This window comes from Cryptomeria japonica, chromosome 5 (assembly GCF_030272615.1).
Source record: "Cryptomeria japonica chromosome 5, Sugi_1.0, whole genome shotgun sequence".
Taxonomy (NCBI): domain Eukaryota; kingdom Viridiplantae; phylum Streptophyta; class Pinopsida; order Cupressales; family Cupressaceae; genus Cryptomeria; species Cryptomeria japonica.
In genome coordinates, this window is record NC_081409.1 from 403091875 (window position 1) to 403109114 (window position 17240).

The following is a 17240-nucleotide window of genomic DNA, read 5'->3' on the forward strand; positions in this document are numbered from 1 at the left end:
CTTCCTAGGGCTCCTTGCGGCGTCCGACTTGGAGCGGTTCATCACGCAGAATGAAGAAGTGGTGTGGCATCCACTTATCGGTGGCTTGTAGACGATGACTTTGTCTTCCCATCAGTACCGCGCCGAGATTGCTGCAGAATTCCTTCTGCGTGTTCATATGATAGTCTCAATTCCAGAAGGCACGGACTAGTATACTGGATTCAGAGATTACATTTTTCCGAGAATCTTAACGTCGGATCAGCAACCAGAACTAGTAGTCATCTTCAAGCCCGGGGAGCCTGAGAGCTCTTCTAATTCAGAATGGCCGGGGGAAGAAGAAGACCCCAACACCGATGAGGTAGACACTGAAGAGAGCCACTGAAAGGAGTGGCAAAAAAAACAACCTGTACTTGAACTGCAAGATGTAAACAAAAAGAGAGGCTAAGGGCCCACATATTTTGTAACAAGAATATGAGAAACTCTTAATATAAACGATTTTACTTTTCTCTTCCATCTGACCTCTCTCTTTTGTTCACTTCTCCTTTTCATGCTTGCTTGGCTGGAAATAATTAAAATAAATAAGTACTATATACATCATGAACACAATATACATTATTTACTTGAAAAGGGAAGGGGACCCTTAATGAAAAGGTTTGAGGTGGAAACCATTAACCGGGATGGAGAGGGGATCTCCATTCATATCTTCTAACTCGAAAGCATTGAAACCTTTGTGACCTATGATGTAGAAAGGACCCTCCCATAGGCAGTCGAACTTGGCATGCTGACTAGGTTTCACCATTCTCTCGTTGTACTTCAAAACAAGGTCTCCGAGGGCGAAAATCACATCAGAACTCTTTTTAGTGTCAAACCACCTTTTTACGACTTCTTGTCTATCTTGGAGAGCTATGAAAGCTGCTTCTCTCGCTTCCTCTAGCTCCATAATCTCCGCCAACCTTACGACCATTGGACCATTTTCGGCGATATCCATGGATTTTAGCAATTGCAACGCCGAGATTTCTAGTGACAAGGGAAAAAGTGCATCTTTCCCGTATACCAGATTGTACAGGGAGTTTTTTAGAATTTGTTTGGGCGTTATGCAGTCTGCCCATAGTGTGCTTCTTAGGTGGTGGTGCCACTCCCTCTTATATTCAGAACCTATCCTTTTGATAAGTCGGATCAGGTTCTTATTAGTAGATTCGGCAAGACCATTCCCTTGAGGGTAGTAATTGGAAGAGGTCTTAAGATAAATACCTCTACTGAGAGAAAATTGTGTGATTCACGAGCATGTGAATGCGCGCGCATTATCTGATATAACAATTTTTGGGGGACCGTACCGACAAGTCAGATCTTCTAGGAAAGCCAACACTTCATTTTCAAATGAATTCCGCAAAGGGACAGCTTCAAACCATCTAGTGAAATAGTCAGTGGCGGTCAGGATCCATTTGTGTCCAGCTGAACTTGGAGGATTGATCATCCCGACAAAATCAAGGCCCCATTGAGCGAAAGGCTCTTCCACTGACATAGGTCTGAGTGGCATGGCCGCTTTCTTACCTCTTCTCGTAAAATATTGACACTCTTTGCATCCTCTTACCAGAATGTGTGCATCTTTGAACATGGATGGCCAAAAATTTCCATCTTGGGTAATTTTGATAGCGATCGTGGGCGCGGAGAAGTGGCCTCCTGAGGAGCCGTAGTGAAAATCATGTAGGATTTTACCAGCTTGGCTCTGGTCTACATAGCGGAGCAGAACTCTGTCGAAATTCCTTTTGAAAAAAGTTTCATCTATTAAGCGGAAACCGTTGTTTTGGAGTCGGTAGAACCTCCTCTTAGTCGAGAGGAGATTTTCATGAAAAATCCTAGTCTTCATGAAATGTTTCCTTTTGTCAATCCAACTGTCGTTGGGGACCTTGGGCATAAGCATATCCGCTTCCTCTGCGGCGGCTCTATCACCCTGGGGTTCGTTGTCCTGCACTATATACTCGCATAGGCCTCTTCCGCGGACCACCTTTGTAGGCTTGATATCAACATCATATTCTAGAATCTTAGTGATCCAATTTGCTCTTTTTTCAGTGATGTCACCCTCCATGATGTACTCCCTTACTCCGGGATGAGCTACATACACCGTGATCTTATTACAGGCAATGAAATGCCTGAATTTCTTTAGTCCTTTTACGACGACTAAGGCTTGTTTCTCCACAAAGCTGTAGCGGAGCTCATAATCTTTAAGAGTTTTTTAATGGAAAGCTATGGGGTGCTCTCTTCCCTTTTGTGTGTCCTTTTGAGTTAATACCATAGCGATACTATGCTGATCGGAATAGACATACATTATGAAATCCTTGGACATGTCTGAATTAGCTAATACTGGGGCTGAACAGATGGCGTGTTTTATTTGGTCAAAAGCCTTTTTAGCTTCAGCAGTCCATTTGAAATGTATATCTTTTTTTAGCATGAGAGTGATGGGTCTTATTATTCTAGCAAAGTCAGAGATGAAGCGACTAACAAAATTGACTTTTCCTAGAAAGGATTGGACTCCCTTTTTGTTAACTGGAAGGGGGAGATCCTTAATGGCCTTGACCCGGTCTAGATCAATAGAGACACCTTCCTTTGAAACTATATGCCCAAGCAGTTTCCCTTGAGGAACCCCGAAGATACATTTCTTTGGGTTCAAGGAGATCCCGAATTCAAGACATTTTTGTAGGACTAACTCGAGGTGATCAAAAAGATCCTCCCGATGTTTGGAAAACATAGTCAGGTCATCTAAATATATTAGGATAATCTTGTTAATTAGCTCTTTGAAAGCTAAATCCATGGCCCTTTGGAAAGTGGCCCTGGCGTTTGACAAACCGAAAGGCATCTTCTGGTAAGAAAATGTACCCCACTTGGTAGTGAAAGTCGTCTTGTGTTGGTCCTCTGCTTTCACACTTACCTGGTTATATCCTGAAAAACCGTCAAGCATTGAGAATATTTCTGATCCAGCTACGGTGCTCAGTAATTATTCCATCGATGGCAAGGGATAATGATCCTTGAGCGATGCTTGATTTAGGTCTCGAAAATCCACACAGAGTCAGATATCTCCATTCTTCTTCCTAATAGGGACCAAATTGGACACCCATGTACTGTACTTTATGGGGTAAATAATCTTTGATTCGATCAGCTTCTTCAACTCCTGAGCCATGAGGGATTCGATCTTGAGGTTGACTGGTGTTTGCTTCTGCCGGATCGGCTTAGCTCCATTTGCGAGTTCAATGGTGTGCTGGATGATGTTAGGATCATACCCCTTTAAATCGTCATAAGACCAAGCCATGACACCTTCATATTCATCACAGTATCGAGCCAACTTCTTTCTGTCCTCGGAGGAAACACCTTTTCCCACCTTGAGGATTCTTCCGCTTCCGACTTACATCTCAGCATAATCTCCTTTATTTGTTGTGAGCTTCCGCTTATCCTTTTTAGCATCGTCATGGTCAAATAAATTTTCTAAGGTAATCAAACCATTAGGGAGCTTGTTGGATTTTAACTAAATAACTTGGTTCTCGTAAGCTTCTTTGATCTTAGGTTGCAGTTGGACAGCAAAATCTCCCGAGCTTTGGATAAACAAAGCGATCCGCTTATCACTTTCAAACACCTGCCAATATGTATCATTATCAGGGATAGCCGGGCGAACCACTACACTGACTGCTGGGGAGCCGGTTAGGAAGTCTACAACAGGATCAAAATGAGCTCCTATGGTAGCCATGTGGTCTGCTGAGGTATTTAGTTTCCGAGGAATGCTTATGATATTGAAAGCATCGAAACTTTCTATTAGATCCTAGACTCTGGAACAGTAAGACCTCATGTGAACATGCTTGGCACTGGATATCCCTCGAACTTGGTGCACTAATAGCTCGGAATCGCCAAGGACCTTCAATTTTTTAATGCCCATCTTTTCTGCCATGTTCTAAACCTTGAATTATCCCTTCATACTCTGCTTCATTATTCGAACATGCAAACTGCAACCGAAAAGACTTTCGGACCTAATCGCCCGTAGGGGGGGTGAGACAAACTCCGCCTCTGGAGCCCATTTTGCATTTGGCGTAGTCGAAGTGTAAGGTCCATAGAGCCGAAGACAACTAATCTTCGAAGAACGGATCCCTGGTGAGTTTTGGGATCTTCTGACCTTCTTAAAAAATGCAATAGGTACCTAGGTCGGTGGCATGATAATTAGAGAAGGGGTCCGAATCTATGAACTCGTTTAGGAAAGCTTCTTGTTCAGGCGGGATTTCCCCTGTTACTTATTCGTCTTCTAAAAGCTCTACCACCTTTCGTTCATCATTGGATATAGAGGTGTGGGTAGGCTCGAAATTAATCAAGGCCTGGTCAGCTATGTGTTCAACATGAAGGGGTTCTGAAAGGATCTTCATCTTAGCACCATGTCAGGTACGGAGGAAAAGGTGGGACCAATCTAGGGACATATAGCCTCCTATTTTAGCAGTAAAGTCTCGAGACAGATAGAGCCCAAAGACGGGAGGAACAACGATGACCACTATTTCCTAAGATACTGCTATACTTGGACATGCAAATAACGTCAAGGGCAGGCTTTTCATGAGACCTACTATTTGAACTCTATTACCATCGAGCTGCATTACTCCTTTACTTAAAGGGTCATACTTAATGTTTAATACTTCGGCAATTTGCTTAGGCATGACTGTGGTACTAGCCCCGGAAACTATCATGGAGTTATGCAAAAGTTTATCTCCAACTATAAGGGTAAGGTAAAAAGGATTCGGTTTAGGCTTACCTTCTCCTTGGGCAGCGGAGGGCGAGTTCTCATTTTTCAATAAGGCAGGGGAGCGCGTTTTACTAACTGTTGGGTGGTGACCCGCTCCATCAGTATGAACGGGTGGCGGAGCTATCGCATCTACGTCCTCTTGATCATGAGACAATGCCTCTCTTAGCCTATTCTTCTACTCTAGGATACTGAGGAGGTCCCATGGAGAGACATGAGCTGGAGCTTTCTTCAACTGTTCCACTACATCCAGCGCCAGAGGCGTGAGGACCTTTGACTCTTTCGGTTTATAAGGGATGAACTCTTTCCTGGGATATGTGGAATTGATGACTGGTGGCTTTGGGGGCCGGTTTATGGACACTGATCTCATATTGCTGGTGTCCTCCCAGTCAAATGCCTTTTAGAGCGAAGATTGTAATCGGAATGCACAATAGGGGTTCCATCTTTTGGAGCTCCTGCATCATTGGTCAGCACTGTGTCCTCGTCCTCCATCCATGAAAAAAGTGCATGATCAGGGGTGATCTCCGCTTCTTGTTGTAATGACATTCCTTGCATCTGAGCGACAAAAGCCACATTGTCCATACTCGAAGATGTGTACGCGGATTCATCCGACATCATGCCTGAGTTTCTTTGTTCCACGACCTTCTATTGCAAATTTCCCCTTGGGCAATTCCTCGGAGTATGAGCATTGTTGCATGGGAAACACCAAGAGTTGGTATCGTCCGCCAAATTATTTTGACCTATGGTTAATTCTCTACCAACGGTCAGGTGGATGGCCTGCAATGGATTGGAAACTGGGACTATTTGGCCATTCGATGGAAGAGATTTCTCAACCCGATGATTAGGATGTTGGTATGGAGATCGGTTTCCTTGGAAACTCTGCTAAAAAGGAGGCTTGGTGGGCGAAACCTAGGCCCTTTTTAGGTTGACAATTTCATTGGAGAAGGATCTCAAGAGATTTTTCATATCATTGACTTCAGCAGCCAAAGAAGCGGTTTGGGGAGTAGGGAAAGAATACATAGACTGTGGAGCGGAGGTGCTCGGAGTGGCTTCCTCCATGACTTGGGTAGATATTTTAGGGAAAACTGGCATTATAGGGTGAGGGGCTAGCTTTCCAGCGTCGATAAGGTTATTTTCAGCTTGAACCGCTATATCAAATGCCTACGGAAGAGTGTTACCTCCTAAGGATTGAATCATCACTGATATGTTGGAATTAAAAGCTTTGAGATAGAATACGAAAGCCATATCTGCAGGAGGGCGGGCAGACAACAGTATCCTTTGCCAGGTTCGTTGAAATCTCAGATTAAAATCAGTTAATACCTCTGAAGGAGCCCTCTTGATTGTAATGAGTTGGTGCATTAGGGAGGATCTGTCAGCTTTGTCTGAGAATCTCTGAAAGAAACGATCCCCCAACTGATCCCAATCCCCTATAGTACTGGGGCCTAAAGATCTAAACCAGTCCAAAGTTTTTCCTTTGAAAGACGCTACGAGCAACCTCAAAGCTACATTTTGCTCAGTGATGCCATGGACAGTGCAGACAGTAGCCACATCTTGCAGATGCTCCCCAGGGGTTTTATGATATTCTCCTGTGAACTTGGGAACGACCTTAAGTGCAGCTGCCGGAATGGCTCCCCAGACTACGGGTGGAACTGGGGGAATGAGGGGGCTACCATTGTCCAAAGTCACAAAGTTTCGGGGAGGAACTTGTGCCATCACAGCGTGTATGATTGTGGGGAGGCTGTGAGAAGGTGAAACTGCAGCTGAATGGACGGTCACCAATGGAGGAAAAAGAAGGTGAGGGTGTAAGGTCGTTTGACTCCTGGTGACAGGCCTATGACTCATAAACTGGCTGAGATGTATTTAAAATAACAAGGTCCCACCGGGCGTGCCAGAAAAAGAACTGTTGACTCTAAATTATGCTTTGGAAACAAACAACCTTATGGGAAATTCAGTGTTGGGGACCGATTTGCATAGGTTACACTGAATGACCTCCGGGATTGAGAAGTCGACTCTTCCTTGGGTTTTGAGAAAAGGGAAAGAAAACAAACACCCTTAAAGTAGTAACACTAAACTACTGAGGCGATACGCCAGATCACTAAAAGACAATGAACATACAGAAATCAAGAAACATATAACTTCTATAAGCTCATTCAACAATCTACAAGTCTGGATCAAGAACATAATCAGAAGTTACAATCAAATTTATCTGCAACATAAGGAAATATTCATCATGCATTTACCAGATAACAAGTACAAGACATAGTTCAATCGGTAAAATCTTAGATGGATACATTCACAAAGTTATTGGAGTTTTAACGCAATAGCACAGAAAATACCATCAAAAGCATACGAGGCATCATAAAGGTCGCAGGCACAATTTGAATAACCTTCCTCAAGTAGAACCACAATAGTTTTAAAAGGCTGGAAATAAAGACTCCTACTTAGTAAACTTAATTGTCTTTCTTTTCAAAGTTCTGAACCCTTTCGCGGAAGGGAAAAAATAGCATTTAAAGAGCTCCCGCTCCTGAAAACAACTCCCCCAAAACGCCAAAATGGTATAACCCCCTTGAACAGAAAAAACATGTTGTGTCGCTACGGAGGTCACACCCAACAAAACGGCCCCTGAAATTTCATTTTTCGCCCGCAACAGTCCGCATACTACCATGAACTGAAAAGATTCGGCTAACCGTAGACGGGCTGCTGAAAAAGACACAAATGCGAGAAACCGCTCGCATACTGCGCTAACGGGTGGGCCCGCCAAAAACAGTCAGCAAGCATTGCCATTTGTGACCATTGCGCTGCTTTAAAAATTGGATGCCAAAAATGAACCGAGGGAGCAACGCCGTGATGCCAAGTGTCCTATGCGCCCCACGCTGCTGGATAAAAGCGAAAACAACCGGGCCTGCCGAAAACTTAGACCGGGGAAAAATAAAGTGAAAAATCATCACTTTATTCATTTTTGAATTTGTTAAAATCAAGAATTCACCTTAATGCATGTTTTGAATATTATCTACAATATATTGCACATATGAAACCATAAAAAATGATTTTGATTGAGTGATTTGTAAGATCAATGAATGTCCCCTAGACAACGGTTCATTCTAGGCATGCTCTATATTTGAATTTGGTTAAGCACAATATTCTTGTAGGGCATTATTCACATAGGACCATAAAGAATTAAAGTTTCTATGGTAGGGTGAAACTTTATTTATTTATTAGGTTGATAAGCTTTGTAGGGTTTTAGGGTGCAAAACCCTATGCCTATGATTGATTCATTGGTAAATTCTTAACATTCATAGTTTTTTGCAGAATTCATATAAAATGGTGTTATAAAGAATAACACATGGAACAAATTACAATTTTCAAGTGCCTCTATTGTTAGTTGAACCTTTTTTAAAGACCAACCATTAGTTTTGTGGAGATTCGATACTTATTTTGATAAATACTTTCTCAGCTTCTAGCTAACTGGTGGCATTTCCTCAACCTAGTATTTTGGATTAGATCCTTGAAGTGAGTATCAAAGAAAAACATTTCTCTTTATAACACTATCACACACCACCCATAGCAAAAATATCCACCTACCATAATAACCTTGTACATCAAGTAGCACCTCTCACAAACAATAATAATTATATTCAAATGTCAGAAACCATAATAAGCCTAACTCATATTCACCTATCACAACCATAATAAGCCTAACTCATATTCACCTATCACAACCATAATAAATTGTCATTTACCTAGGACTTTAACACTTAAACAAGAAAAAACTACTTGTGTAATCCAAAAACATCAAACCTTAAACAAAATTGCAGAAAACGACTAGTACTAAGCTAGCTTTTTATCCAAATATTATCCTATATGAAGCACTTATTTTTATCTATGGTTCTTTGTCATGACCATAAAATTGGTTCTATTAAAGGGTTTGGGCTAGGATAACTTGGATCTTATAATTTGGTGATCTCCCGAAGGCATATTTTTATATAATTGATCCTTAATAATTAACAAGTAGCAAAGACTTTAGTGAATCAAACTACATAATTCTAACTATGTCATATCAAAACCACAAATCAAATATTGAAAATGCATGACACAATTCGTCTTCATCAATTCCTTAACATTTCATTTCCTAATATCAATTTGTATGCATATTGTCATTTTCATTAATCTAATTAATTTACTTAGAATTATGTAGTTAGCCTCAATTAACTTTCCTTTCCTAAACAATAACACTTTGAATACTATTAAATTTTGAATTAAGATATGTTTTTATTACTTAAAATAAATACTCATCCTATTGAATTGTAGGATCTAACATGATTTTACATTTCACTATTACAATAAGAATTTGTTTTAATTTTTAAAGATATTTTTATTAATAAATAGTTGTTAAATTACTGAAAATGGATCTTATATTAAGCATTTTAATTTTATAATGCTGCAAATATTAAAATTGAATGAAATATATACTTAATTTATACGAACTACTTCTCCATCTAATTTTTTTATATTAAATAAAAATAATTTAAAAAAACTCAAATTAATAGAAAAATTGAAGAGAATAAAAAGAAACACTCATTTTCCAACCCAACAACAATATAACAACAAAAACAAGATGCCTACCTACCACAAAAGTCCATGCCCAAAAAGCTTGAAGAATATGGAAGAAATACATATTCTACATTGTGTATTAAAAAATAGGATTATTTGGCACACTATATAAAAACTTGTAAATGTAATAAAATTTCTATTTATAGCATATAGTCCCAGCAACAAAATTTATACAGTCGAACACAAAGATGCAAATTAAATATTCAAGAAGATGAAATATTACATTGGGGTCTGTGGACATTGAGATAAAACTAAACTATGTAAATCATGGCCCTTCAATGGGGAAAAAACTTACATCCTGAGCAACACCAAGGGAAAAATTTTGTATATTCAGAAACAATAAAAAACAATGGACAATGGATTTGACAATGAGAATCGATCAAGCGAATCATGGCAGGCAAGTTCACTTGATCTTGTAACGATCGAGAGGATCCTTAAACATAAATCTCTGCTTTTGCAGGCGAGATGCATAATCTTTCAAGGCAAAAGAACTGTAATTAGGCTTCTTTTCTTGTGAATCCATGAGCTCCAGTATTGGGCTAATGGTGGTTTCTGCACAGGGTGAGTAGAGCAGAGCCATCCATGTACATGTACATGCACTCTCTTCTTCCTCCTCTTCCTCCTCTACTTTGCCGCCTCCAACTGCCCTTCCAATCACACTCTTGAATTCTCCATTACTCCACACCTGCACGAGACATATATCGATTGTTCAAAATGTCTCCTCCATATGAAATTGGAAATGGATTCTTTTATAATCTATGATATTACAATGCATGAAACTGGTAACACCTTGCTGATATAAAAATGGAAATGGATATAATCTACAATATTACAATGTAAGAGAGTTATATCACTAGTTGGGAATGTCTTGCTGATATGAAATTGGAAATGGATCTTTTATAATCTATGATATTACAAAGTATGAAACTGAGAATATTACAATGTATGAGACATCGATTGTTGGGAATGCCTCGTTGATATGAAAATAGAAACAGATATAATTCACAATATTACAATGTATGAGACTTATATCAATTGTTAGGAATATGAAAATGAAAATAAATTCTTTAATAATCTACACTATTACAACGCAGAGACTTAAATCAAAAAAAAAGAAGCACTTACTGAATACAAATGAAAATGAAAATGGATCCTTTTATAATCCAGGACATTGCAGTGCATGAAACTTACCTTGAGGATATCTCCCAGGGTGACCATGAGAGCGCCATGTTGTGGAATGACCCGAATCCAAGTGCGGTCTACATAGAGATGATAAGCATATGAATCTCTGCTCTGGTACTGTGTGCTCAGAATGCAGGGATGTGAATGCTTTATACGAGCTGACTGAGATTTGGGGATACCCTTCTGGCTTGTGATGCACACAAGGGATGCATTATGTGATGCAATTTGTGCTGTGAAAGTCGACCGATCAAGCCAGTTGCCCAGTCCTTCCAGTAAAAGATCCAGGATGTCGCCTGCAACTTTCTCCATTGCAACAGAATACTCCCCCATTGCGCGGCTGAAATCGCCAGAGTCAAGACTCAGGGGTCAGTAATAGCCATAAGTGATTATACTATTTTCAGCAACAAAAATTTGATTTTGATCGAGACCCAATTTACATTTCACACTGTAAAACTCAAATCGGGTTTTTTTAGGTGGGGTAAGATTGCATTCCATTCAGGACGGAAATTTTGGGCGCGAAGTTTCAGCGTTAGTTCCTTGTAATCCGTGAACTGGGTGGATTGACGTCATAGTGTAGTAAAATCTGGCCCCACGGAAGTCATGGCAATCCCAGAAAAACAAGATTTCAGGATCTAACCTCCGTACAAGTTTGCTTGCAAAGAAACAAGTGTCTAAGTTTCTGGAATACGGTTTCAGTTTCAGAAATTAAAGCATAGTACAGAAACTAATTATTTGACTATTTGCATGGGCCACCCTGGACCCATACAGAAGGAGGGTCTAAAAGCTGAATAGCCGGCAGAGACCGTACTCAGTGTTTTGTGGAATCTGTGGTGGAAGTTGATAGTGAATGACAGTTTTCATTTTTGGTGTATGAGTTTTAGGTTGAAAGATAAAGGAGAATCTGATCTGTTATTCACTGAGACTTAGATGTCCATTTATTGCTTTATTATCTGTGATCCGAGGATCTTGTATTCAATTAGATTTTATCTTTGATAAATTCATTTAGACCATTCTACAATACTATAAACGATAAGATATTGTCATAGTAGTTTAGATATATCTTTTAATATTAAATGATTTAATTTTTTTAGAATTATTAATATAAATAGGAAATTTTAAATGTATAAGAAATTAATTAAAACATTTAAATATTGGAAAGGTATATTTACAAGTAGGGTGTAAAGTCTATTTAAATTTTATATAATTGCTAAGGAAATTTTTATATAAAGAATCTATAAAATGAAATTATATAAAATTTCAACTTTTAAGAAAATAAAGTAATTGAGTTGTTTTTCTATGAAATAATATATTTTAGTGAAAAGGAATGTATGAGATAAAGTGAAATTAAAGCTATTCTTATATATAATAATTTGTATTGTTTTCAAAGTCCAAATAATATTTTATATTCATATTTAAAGTCTAAATAATATTTCAATAAAAAATATGAAAAAAAAATAAAAAATTATTAAAATGCAAAAATAAAAAATAAAAAAATATAATTATTTAAAAAAATTCTTTTTAAAAATCTAAATTAATCTGAATTTAAATAAAATTAAGAAAAAACAACATTCATCATATGCATGAATAGACAAAATGTGATTAAAAAAACTAAAGATACCTAATAAATATAACGACACCTAACTTTTTATAAAATAAGAAATATATATCAAAAAATAAACATATAAATATAAATATTTACTAATTTTTTAAAATAAAAATAAAAAATATATCTTTTATTAAAATAATGAATAATTCTTTAAATAAAAAGGAAACAAACAATATAAATAAAACAAAATAATTCTTAATTAAAAATTAATAAAACTCTACACCCCATTGCCAATATAGAACTCATTTCAACATTATAACACATGCATATTATACAAAATTTAGAGGACCATTCTTCCACTTTTTCAAAGCTTTACCTATAAACTTTCTAAAGAGACGCAAATAATTATAGTATTATCTGGCCACTTCAATGATATGTACGCCATAATTTTCAAAGAGTTCAGGGAAGAAAAAAGACATTTTTTTAGTTCTACAGCTTCGAGGAAGATTTGCCGCGGCACCAAAACAACGAAAAAAAAATTGTAAAAAGACGAAGATAAAAGTTTCAGCGTTTCTAAAAAGACCTCTTTTTAATTTTTGAAAAAGCTTGAACAGTTACAAAATTACCTGAAGTTGACGCAACCCTGGGGCCAAATATTTCTGAGAAAAGCCTCCATCTGCTCTGCATCTTTTTCCAACCAGAACGATTCCTGCCGCATGGAAGTGCTAGTATCATCATCGAATCCAAAGGCCGATCCTCCATTAAAGCTCCTGCAAATCCCCTCCTTTTCCTCCACCGTCAGCTCAAACAGGCCCTTACATTCCTCCTCGGCTCTCTCCACAGTCTGCCAAGGAATTCCATGATTAACCACCTGAAAAGCCCCAAATTCCTTGGCCGAATCCCTAATCAATCTCACAACTTCATCCCTTTCTCCTGACAGATCAATAACAGGAAGATCGCGGTCCATCGCAGTCGGTTTGGTGGGTGATTCGGGCAAAACCAAATTGGCAATCCCCAGCGATCTTTCCAGAAACGCAGAGAAAGCATCGCTATTAACAATGGCAGAGGCATTTCCGCCTTGATTGGGCGTGGGAGGCGGCGCCCTTGAGCCGCAAACTACCTTACCACTACTAGTACTACTACTACTCCCCTGTTGCTGAACATCTGTAGAAGACATATTTTTTCAATCTACAGTACAAACAGACCTAGAGGCAAATATGAGAAAGAAAAGACCTTATTTGATGTGACCTGACTCTGCTTCAATCCCTAATAACAGAGTCTCCATTCATAGGGCTGAGAAGAAATGTCTCGGTTGGAGGTAAAGCAGGGCTATGGGTGTTTAAAATAATAGTATGGAACTGAAAAGCATAATAGCATTGCAGTTGCAGGGGCAGAGGTTTTGGGTAAGTGGGTCACAAGGGATTTATCTTGAAGAGGACAGAGAGAGAGAGAGCAGGCAGGCACATCCAACGAGATTTGAATTGAATACGCCCTAAATTCAGAGTCATGCTCTGTTGGGCAGATTGATATGCATTGAGATGATGCCCAAGGAGTTTTGCAGATAGGGTTACCTATATTTTGTTGGGTTATTGGTGTCGGGACTTGGAGGAGAGGCCCACTTCAACCTCTGGTTTCCTGTCATGGGGTACTCTCTGCGCCGCTTCAGTATGAGTTTGTCAAGGCATGTGGGACATCAGCTTAGAATTCCGGACTTTTTAAATTGCCCCACTTTCTCACTTACCATTGTCTCTTGCTTAGTTTAGGGTAATGAATTGACATGTCAGGTCAGTTATGGTTGAAGATAGGTTGAAGATAGGGTAGTTTTGGGACGAAAATAGCTATCCATCTTTAGGGGAACAGTTATCTAATCTCTAGAATGTATCAATGCATAAGTTACAGTGTATGCGAATAACTTATATATTGATGCATCTCGGGTGTGGATAGCTTTTTTAATCTATAGGATACGCTAATGCATAAGTTACCTTCACACACCACAACTTATGCATTGATGCATCCTAGGGGCTGGATAGCCGCTTCTATTGGGGAGAGGGAGTAGGGTTGGGCTTATTTTCATAGGTAAGTAAATGGGACGTATCACTCAATGGGTAATAGTGTTACTTAATGTAATGATTCACATTTATTTGAATGAAAATGACATATTGACTTATTTTTTACAATTGTGTGAAGTTTAAATGTATTCAAATGGACATAAATGTATATTGGATGACCATAGGTGTATTTTGTATGGATAATAACTTGTGCCAAAATAAATTGGGTCAACTTGTTCCTTGATTTCTATGCTTGTTTTGTAGATATAAAATATAGAATATTGTTGTCATTTGTTCGAGGTATAATTTAGTAGATGAAAAATGATTTTGGATGTAATGACCAAAACATATGTCTTATAATCAAATTTGAAGGTAAGTATATGGGATGCATGAATCTTACTCAATGGAGTGGCTCACATTTATTTGAAGAAAATGACATATTGACTCTTTTTTTTGACAATTGTGTGAAGTATAGTTGTATGCAAGATGGACATAAATGTATACTGGATGACCACAAATGCACTTTATATGGAGAATAAAGAGGGCCCAATTAAATTGGGTCAAATTGTTTCTTGACTTTGATGATCATTTTGTAGGAAAAAAATATTGAATAATGTACTCATTTGTTTGAAGTATAATTTAGTAGATGCAAATGATTTTTGATGTGATTATCAAGGATTTTTGTCTTAGAATCAAATTTTAAGAGACATGAGAAAAATATTTTTATAGAGGATTTTATATCAACCATGAGTTCATTTTACTACTCAATATCGGAGCACAAGCCTACATTGACATCTCATCAGCTAAGAGCCAAGGATTGAGGCATATATATTCTACCAAAGTTACTTAGGGCACGATCGTAGCCTCATTCCTTATATCATACCTCTGAGAGTTTGAACCTTGCTCTTGTTTTTTCAATGATACCGCAAGATAGATGTTATGTGGATCTTCTTCAATCCCGAGATTAGTTTGTATTATATCTTCCACCAACACAAGTGATCTCTAATGATATGAGGTCAAGGGGAGAGTTTCAAGCCTTCCATCCTTTGGTGCCTCAGAGAAGTTTTCACCATTGGATATGTCGTCTCTTTTTACTTTTTCATGGTCTAAAAGTGTCACAATGCGGTTTTCACTAGAAGACCTTTTATTATTTATTTTTATATTTTGGTGACTAAAAGGCTTGGCACCCTCTCCAAAGTAAGTTACGTTGTCGAGTTCAATGACAAATCCTGCTCTATGGTCCCCAATAGGAAGATCGTCTCATAGTCCAACATAATCAATAATAGCTGCATCGTTTTAGAATGTATCGAGTTATTGAGGCCCTTTTTGGTTCCAATCTATAATTTGAGGGTGGACAAGTGGAAGGCCATCAGTTTGGTCAATATCGAAAGTGGTAAGGGTAAAGACGCATGAATCTTTGTATATGTCAATGATGTCATCAAGGTCATCCTTGGTACTCTCCTCATTAGTTTTGATTGTGGAAGAAGTTTGATCGATACTACTAGAAAGACACTTAGCAATAGGAGTTCACTTTTTTTGTGGTTTAGACCTCAAGCCTCGAGATGTGGAGGGTTCAAGATCCCAAAAGGTTTTTATCCATTCTTTGCCACTAGAATTCTTATCTTGGGGTGTTTCTTGTTTTCACTTGGTGACATTTGTCCAACTCTAAACTTTTCTTCAAAAGTAGGTTTACCAAGCTCTCTGAAATTTTCCTCAATATCATAGTCACTAGATGACTTATTTGAGCTCCATTCTGATTCATTGGAATTTATTGAGGAACAAGGTTCCTCAGATGGTGTATTCATTAGTGGAACTAGAATGACCAATTTGTAATGATGCTTGAGATATAGGGTCGCACAACCTCAAGGACGCATATCCTAGTCCTTTGGTCCTTTGTTTCTTAGGTACTAATTCAGGTTGGATAGGTTCCATGATTCCTTGTTTCTAGAAGCCAAGAGGACCTTTACCATAATATCCCATTTTATGTAGGAATTTGAAGACTTTTCTATAGTTTTCAACAGGTATTTTGATGTTATCATGATCTGATTATTCCTCTGGGTCCTTAAATAGCGTTTTGAAAGGGTCTCCATCTTCCATTTCACCCCATCTAGTAAAAGTCATGGGATCTCATTTGACAGTAACTGTCGTCATAGGTTGCGAAGATTGTGGTCTACCATAAATCTTAGGGGAGTTCATAAGTTGTGTAGGATACATGGATTATTGCAAACTATATCATCTCATTTCGTTATTCTTGACCTTTGCCTTGATCTCAGGTTGCTTGGAAATAAAGGCTTTCAATTACTCAATATTGACATAAGATGAAGATGAATCAAATTCTTGATTGATAGGTATTGTAGCTTCTTACTTAAGGATGAATGTTATTACAATACATATATGGATTTGGATCAACGAGAATGGTAAACTCTATTTCATTGTGTGAGAATTTTTGTATGCATCGATGGTACGTAGAAGGAATTTCTCTCATGTTATGGATCCAAGGACGACCCTAGAGAAAGTTAAAGGTGAGATCAAGGTCCAAAACATGACAGATCACATCTTATCAACTTTGATTGGTAAGGTGATTGTTCCTTTGGATGAGGGTTCTTCATCATCATAAATTTGATTGTTATCTTTTTCTTCGAATCCACAACCCCTTTAGAGAATCCCTATGCTAAAACAGCTTTCAAAGTGTAGATGTTTAGACTTTGGATGAGTGTTCTTCATCATCATAAATTTGATTGTTATCTTTTTCTTTGAATCCACAACCCCTTTAGATAATCCCTATGCTAAGACAACTTTCAAAGTGTAGATGTTTAGACTTGCTCCTCCATCCATCAAGACTTTCTTTATTTAATGTTTATGGACAAAAGCTTTAATATTGAGGGGTGCATTGTGAGGTTGTTGGGGAGATGTATCATCTTGATTAGTGAAGAGTAAGATGATGAGGTGAGGATAAGAGTCCCACCATGGTTTGAAATTGATCCACGTTTAGGTGGGTAGGTATGGAGGTTTCTTGCAAGGTTTTGTCTAGAATAGCTTTATGTGAAGGGTATATGTGCAAAAGCTCAAGAATGGATATGTGGGCTGGTTTTTTTCCAAGTTGCTCAAC

At 38.3% G+C, this 17240-nt stretch overlaps 1 protein-coding gene across 1 annotated transcript; it reads right to left on the reverse strand.

Moving 5' to 3' along the window:
- Nucleotides 1-9464: 9464 nt before the first annotated feature.
- Nucleotides 9465-13841, reverse strand: LOC131076487 (gibberellin 2-beta-dioxygenase 4). Its single transcript, XM_058013699.2, has 3 exons — nucleotides 12710-13841; nucleotides 10547-10874; nucleotides 9465-10040 (listed from the first exon to the last, which is right to left on the reverse strand). The coding sequence occupies exons 1-3, from the start codon at nucleotides 13258-13260 to the stop codon at nucleotides 9759-9761; spliced, it is 1161 nt and encodes a 386-aa protein (XP_057869682.2). The 5' UTR covers nucleotides 13261-13841; the 3' UTR covers nucleotides 9465-9758.
- Between the last annotated feature and the right edge of the window lie 3399 nt (nucleotides 13842-17240).